This window comes from Portunus trituberculatus, chromosome 37 (assembly GCF_017591435.1).
Source record: "Portunus trituberculatus isolate SZX2019 chromosome 37, ASM1759143v1, whole genome shotgun sequence".
NCBI lineage: Eukaryota > Metazoa > Arthropoda > Malacostraca > Decapoda > Portunidae > Portunus > Portunus trituberculatus.
The window spans coordinates 12,544,322-12,553,610 of record NC_059291.1 but is presented as its reverse complement, the minus strand read 5'-3'; the positions used below and the strand labels follow the sequence as shown (position 1 = coordinate 12,553,610).

Sequence of the window (9,289 nt, the reverse complement as noted above, 5' to 3'; positions counted from 1 at the left end):
TATGTATGATTTACCGTCTAAAACTTCGTGGCACAGTATGCCACGACTTTTGCGAGTCTTTTAAGGTCACATATTTGGTAGGCAGCTTCCAAACATGGAAATTTGACTGAAAATAAGGTCCCATGTATTTTCAATGGGCAATGTTTTGAGTGTAAAAGGGGGCAGGAGCAGCAGCTGACCAATAGCGCGTAACCCGTAACGGGTGGGCTTTCAGATCATAGGAAGTATCCAAAAATGCCTCTTTTAACCCGTAAATTTCAGCGAAAAGCCCACATGATATAAAAAAAAAAGAAGAAAAAGAGAAAAAAAACTGTGAATGGAAAAGATGATGTTGCGAGCCGGTGTTAACTGTTGACCAAATCTTTGCTAATATATCTTGGGAGAAAATTAATCGGCTCCTTTGTTGTAAATGCAGCAGAAATTAAAGTAATAAAGATAAACGTAATTAACAGATGTGGGGCTTGTCATAAATGAAAATAAAACTAAGTTTCAAGCAAAACAGAAGAAGTGTAGGAAACCTATTGTAAATGGTGTGAAGATTGAGCGTGTCCTTAACTATAAATATCTGGGTGTACAATTAGGTTACAGGAATGCGAATTATTGTATTGAATATGTTAAAAATATGTGTGTAACTAGACTAGCACCTCTCAAAGTTCTAGCGAAAAAAGGGTCAGGTGTTGGTGTGCCTGTTCTTAGAATGTTTTATATATATGTGATTAGATCTCTTATAGACTATGCTTCCCTTGTGTTGGTTCAATTCAATTCTCAGCAGCTTAGATGTCTAGAAGTTATACAAAACAAAGCCATGAGAATAATTTTAGGATGTGCTTCTACAACTAAGATAGAGGTATTAAGGAGAGAATTGAGTCTACCCAGTGTTGTTAAGAGAATAGAAGAAATAACGTGCCGTACAGTATGTCGTATAGTGTGTAATGGTACAAACTCTCTCCAAAGAGATATAGTGACTTTATGTAATGGTGATGATGTAACCAACAACCCATACCTTCGAAAAATTTGTAGGGTTTTGCAGAACTTTGATGTTATGGATGAATTTAAGGTGCTTATAAAAAGAAATTGCTGTACTGCTTGGAGTTCATATAATGTTAATATTGATATTGAAAAGCTAAGTAAACCAAAAGAACAGTGGTGTAAATATGAGCTTAAAGCACACTTTCTTGACAAGTTGTTGCAGTACCCACGTAGAAGGGTGGTACATGTGTATTGTGATGGCTCAGTTGAGGGTACCAAGACAGGATGTGGGGTGTTTGTACGGGAATTTTCTACTCCTGATGAATTTAAAGACTATGAATTTTCAAAGAGATTGCCTAATAACCTGTCATCAACCAGAACCGAACTATATGCTATCCTGGAAGGCCTTGATATTGTTTCATGCATGGATAAAAATATCTATTTTTTCATTGATAGTCAGAGTGCATTGTATGAGCTTGTGTCTTCCTCCCCTGCAGACTGTGATATTATAAACAGGTGTTTAACTGTTATACATAATCTGGAGAAAAACAATATACATGTATATTTTATATGGGTTCCATCCCATATAGGCTTATATCTTAATGAAAAAGCAGATAGTCTTGCTCAAAGAGCAGTTAGAGATAATGACAGCGTACCTGATAGTGAATGTACATATAGTCGTCTAAGGTCAATCCTTAGAACTAATGTTTTTTGCTACCATTGATAATGATCTTGATAAATGTTGTGAGATGGGGAGTGCAAGTAGTAGGCATTATAAGCAGATCTTAAATAATTCAAAGGAGTATACATATGGCAGACACAGTCACATGATGGACTTAATTACTATGAGACTTAGACTTGGATATAAATATTATTGGGAGGTTTGTAGAGGAGCTGAACCTGAGCCTTGTGCTTTATGTGCAAGGCCGGGAGGTCACTCACTACAGCACTATGTACAATACTGCCCACTAATAGAAGAGTTCAGACCGCAGGGACACTGGAACCATTATGATATGATCATTTATTTCATAGATAATAATGTCATACCCAAAATCATTAAAAAATATCCACTGTTTGCCTATAGATGGTAAATAATGTGATACTGCAATAATATTTGTATTTTCTGTAAACTTTTTTTTTTTATTTTGTTAAAATTGTACTGTACAATATTGTAATACTAACAGTTTAGGGAATAGTTGGCAAGATCCGACTTTTTCCTTTGTTGTAAAACAACAATAAAACTATTGAATTGAATTAATTAACAGATGATTTGTGATGATTTATATGAAAGCGGGTGAATGTTGGCAGATTTGGTGAGAGGCGAGCCACAGGCCAGGCGGACTGATGTACCGTAACCAGGCAATCGGGTTGAACACGTGAGTAGGTTTGTTGGACTGTGCCCTGTGTGCAGGTGGGTGGTAGTTTCGGGCTTAGTGTTCATGGGAGATCTCATTGGCTGCCAGTAACCAGTGGCATAATGAAACTAATATCAAGTTAATGTTTCATTGACTCCACCAGGCAGTGTGAAAGCAATCCACGTACAGTCATGCATAGGGATTGTCTGTAATTTCATTATGCTCCAGCTCTGGGTACAAGAGGTCACTATAAGAAACTTACCCATATCAGTTGTTCCCTTGGAAATGTCGTGTCCGTTTTTTCACTTCGTGTTGTTGGTTGTTAGATTTTTTTTTTTTTTTTTTTTTTACCGTTTGTTGTTGAGTTGAGAGGTCTTAGCGCTTAATTTCAAAATCGCTCTCAAAAATGTTCTTGGCAACCACCTTTACAACTATTATCCCTGACCATATGTATCCTGTTCCACCAATGCACTTTCCAGCTTACGTCTAAGTTGACTATGTCTCGTTGTTTGTGAGTTTGGCAAGGCAGGCGCATTAGTTGGTTAGACCTTTCCTTTTTCGATGTTTTCATTAGCATGGCTCTTAGGGAAAGGTCATCCAGTAAGAAAGACATTTGACTACCTACTTACTAATGACACGTTGTTGGTCTTGTGCGGCAGATCACCATGGTGTACTTCGTGTGTTCCACGTGTGGCACCTGCCTAAAGAAGAATCAGGTCACCACACACTGGTTCAAGTGCAGGAGAGGCAAGAATGTGTCATGCATGGACTGTGGCAAGGACTTCTGGTGAGTGGTGGCTGTATGTTGCATGGCACTTCCCTCATGATGGCTTCTCTTTATATTTCGTGCATGAAGCATGAGGGAAGCAGTCATGATATTTGGATAGAAAAGACAAGTGTATGCTCTCACATTAACTGGTAGTTTCGGCTCCCCTTCTCCCTCCAACTTCGACCTCTGCCTGTTATTCTCGATAAGTATTTTCAAGTCCTTCCTCCTTATTGTCACCAATCCCTTTTCCATAACAGCAAGCTTGGGGACCATGAGAGGAAATAGGGTTTTTAAGTGAAGAAAACCAAAATAGACCATTTTTGACAGTTAAAATATCTAGGGAAAACTACCATTTTCAAGCCAAAAAATGTCAGTTTTTTTCAAAATATTTACTGACAATTTGCTACATTTGTAGTTGTATTCACTACATTTAGTGAAAACCAAAGAGGCACTAAATCTAACATTATAGCCTATGTGGGTGGCTATACCCCCCAGGTCCCCCTTCTTGTTACTAACCAAATCTAATAAAAACTTAACATTGTAACCTAGCCAGGGGCTTTGTCCTCTTGGACCCTCTCCCACCAGTTACTAACCAAGCCCCAACCTAACATAAGGTAAGCACACCTAATCTAACCTAATTTCAACCTATATACAAAATATAGCAAAGTATTGGCAATGCTGCTCACCAATAACACAGCAAGGCTCACCACAGCCACTCCCTCCATACAGGCTAACAGAGTGCTGCTGTGGTGCACCCCTCCAAGGAAATCCCCAAAATTACTGGTACAGCAGAAATTCAATTCTCAAACTTAATGCATTCCAAATGCCTGTTCGAGTATCAAAAAGTTTGACTATCAATACCTATAAATCAGGTAATTCATTCCAGTCTCAGCAAAACTTCAAGCTTATAAAGATTTTGACAATTGAAGGGTGGTGATGGATACCATACGAAAGGATGGGAGAAGGGTGGGGAGGAGGAGAGAATTCGTCAGAGGACGAGTCAACATCCATGAAAACGTCTTTGTAACTTTTCTCCTGGTATGATTCCTGTGAACCCACTAGTGGAGGGCTATTGGTCTAATACTTGCACTCTCATTAGATTCCTTATTTTCACCATTAATAAGCCTCTTTGGTGTCATTATAAGTTTGTAAATGAAAAACTACAGATTGTGGAAGAATGTTGTTTTTTGTCAAGGCCTGCGGCAGGATTAGGGATGTGCACCGGTATCTGGTATACTGAAATACCATTTTTTTTTATTTCTGGTAATACCAGTATCAGAACAGGACAATGGCAGCTGCAGAGAAGGAGAGGACAGAGCTTTGGTAACAACCATATGTGTGGCCGTTCGATTACCAGATATTTTCACCACTAATAAGCCTTTGGTGTTAATGTAAGTTTATAAGTGAAAACAACAGACAGAACACACGAGAATGTTATGCTGACGACTGCAGCAGCATAACTGGCGGATGGGGGAGGGAGAGATCAGGGAGCCATTGCTTACAACCATGTGTGTGGACGTTGACTATCAGGTATTTTTTTTCGAGTATTAAATTAAACTTTTGCTTTCAAGTATTGAAAAGGTTGAGTATTAAGACGTTCGATTATTGAGTCTCCACTGTATTTGGTATTACTCACAATTTTTGGAAACACAATCAGCCCATGTTACACACACAAGTTGAACCATAAGTCTCTTGCATTTCTGGTGTAGCAGTGATAGAACTAAAAAATAATAATAAAAAAAAAAAAAATAAAAGTCAGAGCAGTGGACATCCATGGTGAAAGCAGCTTGGCAAATAGTAGAAACTGATGTGCTTCACCCTCTCTTAAGAGAAACCAATGCATTACTATAAATAACTCCCAGCATGGTGGGCTCTCATTGGACGTCCTATAGTCAAATATCCGTGATTGGTTTTGTCCCATTTCCTTCAGTTGTTCTTCATATGTTAAGTCCTTTAGTTCCAGCACCATCTTTGTAGCAATCTTCTGTATTCTTTCTAGTCTTCGTATATTCTTTTTAGAGCTCGGAGACCACACCACTGCTGCATATTCCAGCCTTGGGCGTATCATGCTTGTGATGATTTTTTTCATCATATCTTTGTCCATGTATTGAAATGCCACTCTTATATTAGTCAACATTTTATATGATAATCCAAATATCTTGCTTATGTGTTTTTCGGGACTCAGATTTTCCTATATAATCACTCCCAGATCTTTTCCTATTTAGTCTTTATTATTTGTTCCTCTCCCATCAGATAGTTCCTTACCGGTCTCCTTTTGCTCTTTCCTAGTTCCATTATGTGACATTTCTTGGCATTAAACTCCAATTTCCACTTCTTACTGCACTCATAGATTTTGTTTGTATCTTCCTGTAACAACAGACAGTCCTCCCTGGTTTTGATAACTCTTAGCAGCTTGGCATCATCAGCAAATTAATTAATATAATTGTTTACCCAAATGTGAATGTCATTTATATAAATCTGAAACATAATGGGACCTAACACAAACTTGTGGGAGTACTATTTGCATGTTGGGGAGAGGGGGGGTTCCACTCGCACAGCTTTATTAGATAGGGTGAAATCAAAAGCTTTTCGTCTCATCAGTTCCCCTCCTCTGACTGATTGTCTTCAGCCTCTTTCTCACCGCTGGATGTTGCATCTCTTGCTGTCTTCTATCACTATTTTCATGCTAACTGCTATACTGATCTTGCTAACTGCATGCCTCCCCTCCTGCAGCCTCACTGCACAAGGCTTTCTTCTTCCTCTCACCCCTATTTTGTCCAACTCCCTAATGCAAGAGTTAACCAGTAGGTATTCTCAGTCTTTCATACCTTTCTTTGGTAAACTCTGGAGCTCCCTGCCTGTGTCTGTATTTCCAACTTCCCATGACTTGATTTCATTCATTCAAGAAGGAAGTTTCAAGACATTTGTCCCTATCCTTTGGTTAATTCTGTCGGCTCTTTAAGGAGACTGGCAACTGAGTGGGCCTTTTTTCTTTATATTTTTGTTGCCCTTGACCAGTCTTTCTCTCTTACATAAAAAAAAAAAAAAAAATCCTTGTGATAGTAATTTCTTTTTAACTAAATTGAATGAAGTAGGGAAATGTGGAGATAAGATTAGCTTCTTCTCATGAGGTTAATGCTTACATAGCAAGATTACAAAATATGCAGTGTGTTTCATCTTCTGGAAACTATAAGTGCAGCAAAACAAGGTAAAATGTTGGCAAATAAGAAGTACACCACCCTGCTATTCCTTTGATAGCATGTACACTATTTCCTTAATCTTGATCCTGTCACTAGCAGGTTAACTAAGATAATCCTAATCTTAAGCTAGCCTATCCTAATATAACTAAATCACATTAGTAAGGTTTAGTTAGGTGAGGATGCTAGTGGCAATATCAAAGTAATTGAGTCATCGCGAGCCGCTGGCAGCTCGTGATGACTCAATTTGCAGCTCTTGAAAAATAAATAGATAAATGAATAAAAACCAAAAAGCACACTTCCACTCATCACAGCATTAAGTAAGTTTGGTCTTTATTTTGCTCTTAATAACAAGATGTATAGGCTAATATTACCATGTCTAATTTTTCTTATTTACTATATTGCAATAGCAGCCCAGTACTACTTAATTTAGTGGAGTTCTGCTAACTTGCACTAGCTGTGGCTCTCTCAATGAATGTGTTTAACCCAAATGACTCCCTTGCAAAAATTAGTGAATAACACTGCTCTAGCTGATCAACTGTCCCAAGTAAGGGAGGTCAGAGGGCAAGATGAGATGGGATAACATCCTGTGGAATGCACCCCCTGATCTTCAAGATAAATATTTGATAAAAGTACGTTTATCTATTTATATTGTTTTGTTATGTTTCATTGTTTTTATACCATATTTGTTTCAGATATTAGTTGTTTGGGTTAATATACTATATGTCCTTATAATATTGTGAATTTTTAATGTGGCCATTGCACTGAAAAGTTTGTCCACCCCTGAATTAAAGTCGGGTAAATATGCTGGCCAAGGTTTCAGAAGGCTGACTTTATAGAATTCAAAGAAGTTATTAATTAACTTGTCAGTATGGCTTGGTGCACCACCTTGCATAATTGTATCAGCATTGCACTTTTCTTACAATCGTCTAATTCATCCACAGTAAGTTCAGAATAATTATTCTAGATCATCTGAATATTCTTCTGCAAAAATACTTAATTTTCCAAGGCCATAATAAGAAAAATAACCCCACACCATTCAAGAGCTTGGGTGTTTTACAATGTATTTTGTGCCGTGAGGTTTGCAGTACACTCAGTTTCTCTAGTTGTTTGCAACCTGAACGCATGCCTCATCTGTCTGAGTGGTGGAGAGGCTTCTTCCTTCTTCATCCTTTCCATGGCTTTGTTTGTCTATGCCATCCACTTGGAGTCAGCATACCTTTTTTCAAAGCTGCACTTGCCACAATGTACTTACTGGTTGGGCAAGCTAAACACAGAAGCAGGTATCAATGCACTGGATTGTGAATTTTATGTTGGAGTCACGACCACATGTTCAGTAGTGACCTTGGTCAACAGTGTTTACATCCTGTACTGTGACCATGTTGTGATCTGTTGAGAACCCTCTGGCCCACACCGTGCTTACACCCTGCTGGCTTGTGATAAGTTTTGGTCTGATGTTGAACAATTCTTAGAGCTAAACCATTTGAAGCTATTTTCTGATTTGACTTTTTTCCCCTTACTAGCAGACATGTGACTGAAATTTGAACTTTAGTAAGAAATTTTCTAGGCAACATAATAGGTGGTAACAGGTCATTATGGTATGCTTGTGTAACCACAAAAGCAGGCCATGACATGGAAGAAAAAAAAAATTCAAACATGAGAACACACAAGCTACAAGCAAGTACAAACTAAGGAGATATATCTACTTTGGCTACTAGAGCTGTAGAGTTGACGGATGTCAATATTCTCCTAATGGTATGTAAGAGTTTAAGTTTAAGGATAATTTAAATTTGGTTGGAGTTGAAGGTGTGGTCCCTCTCGCACTTTCTGCTCTGAACAGGACTGTCTACTTTCAAACCAGAGATTATACATTGTGTCTTCCAAAATGCTTCTTAGATTTTGTCTGAAGTGTCACATCATGCACACAGGAACAAATACATTAGTATATAACATATGCTCTTCCACAGGGGAGAAGAATATGCCAGTCATGTGAAATGCATATCAGAGGATCAAAAGTATGGAGGAAGCAACTATGTTTCCAAGGAAAGTAAAGGAGAGAAGAAGCAAGAAGAATGGGTTATAAATATCCAGGAAAAAGTGGCCAATTCCCAAAACATGGACCCACAGCTGAGGAAGTTGCTGCAGAATATCATCACTTATACTAACATTCCCCGCAAGGAAGCCAAATTTAGGGTAAGAGAGGCTGGAGAAGGAATGACAGATGTCATAGGTTCATCTCTGGCTATTCATCTTTGAATTACAAATGATAAAAATGCAGTCTTAAAATTTATGGAACATGATATAGTAATTAGAGATGAGTTGAGAAATTAATCATGATCAAGATGGAATAAAATAATGACACTTCTGTCTGTATGGTTGTGTCAGACCATGTATATCCTCTCTGCTGTATAATTCATATGGCCAATTACATCTTTTTTTTTTTTTTTTTAACGTAGGGAAGAGGGCCAGCCAAGGGCAAAAAAAAGAAAGTTAGAAAAAGGCCCACTTGAGCGCTGGCTCTCCAGAGTTCAAAAAGTGCCAAAACCGTCAGCCAGAATTAGGGGAGCAAATGCCTCGATACCTCCCTCTTAAAAGAAGACAAGTTGTAAGAATTCGGAAATACAGATGCAGGGAGGGAGTTCCAGAGTTTACCAGTGAAAGGGATGAATGATTGAGTGTACTGGTTAACTCTTGCATTAGAGAGTTGGACAGAATAGGGATGAGAGGAAGAAGAAAGCCTTGTGCAGTGTGGCCGCAGGAGGAGGGGAGGCATGCAGTTAGCAAGATCAGTAGAACAGTTACCATGAAAATAGCGATAAAATATAGAAAGGGATGCAACATTTCGGCGGTGAGAAAGAGACTGAAGACAGTTAGTCAGAGGAGGGAGTTGATGAGACGAAGAGCTTTCGATTCCACCCTATCAAGCAAAGCTGTGTGACTGGAACCCCCAAACATGCGAAGAGTACTCCATACAGGGACGGATAAGGCCCTTATACAGA

At 38.5% G+C, this 9,289-nt stretch overlaps 1 protein-coding gene across 3 annotated transcripts; it reads left to right on the top strand.

Moving 5' to 3' along the window:
• The first annotated feature begins 2,243 nt into the window (after positions 1-2,243).
• On the top strand, positions 2,244-8,655 carry LOC123514216 (cell growth-regulating nucleolar protein-like). Of its 3 annotated transcripts, none has more exons than XM_045271906.1 (3): positions 2,244-2,345; positions 2,984-3,111; positions 8,258-8,655. In XM_045271906.1, exons 2-3 carry the CDS (start codon positions 2,990-2,992, stop codon positions 8,544-8,546), a joined length of 411 nt encoding a protein of 136 aa, XP_045127841.1. In that variant the 5' UTR covers positions 2,244-2,345; positions 2,984-2,989; the 3' UTR covers positions 8,547-8,655. The 3 variants fall into 3 exon arrangements, with proteins under 3 accessions (XP_045127841.1, XP_045127843.1, XP_045127842.1); XM_045271908.1 differs by having other exon boundaries at positions 2,289-2,353; XM_045271907.1 differs by having other exon boundaries at positions 2,290-2,380.
• The last annotated feature ends 634 nt before the right edge of the window (positions 8,656-9,289 follow it).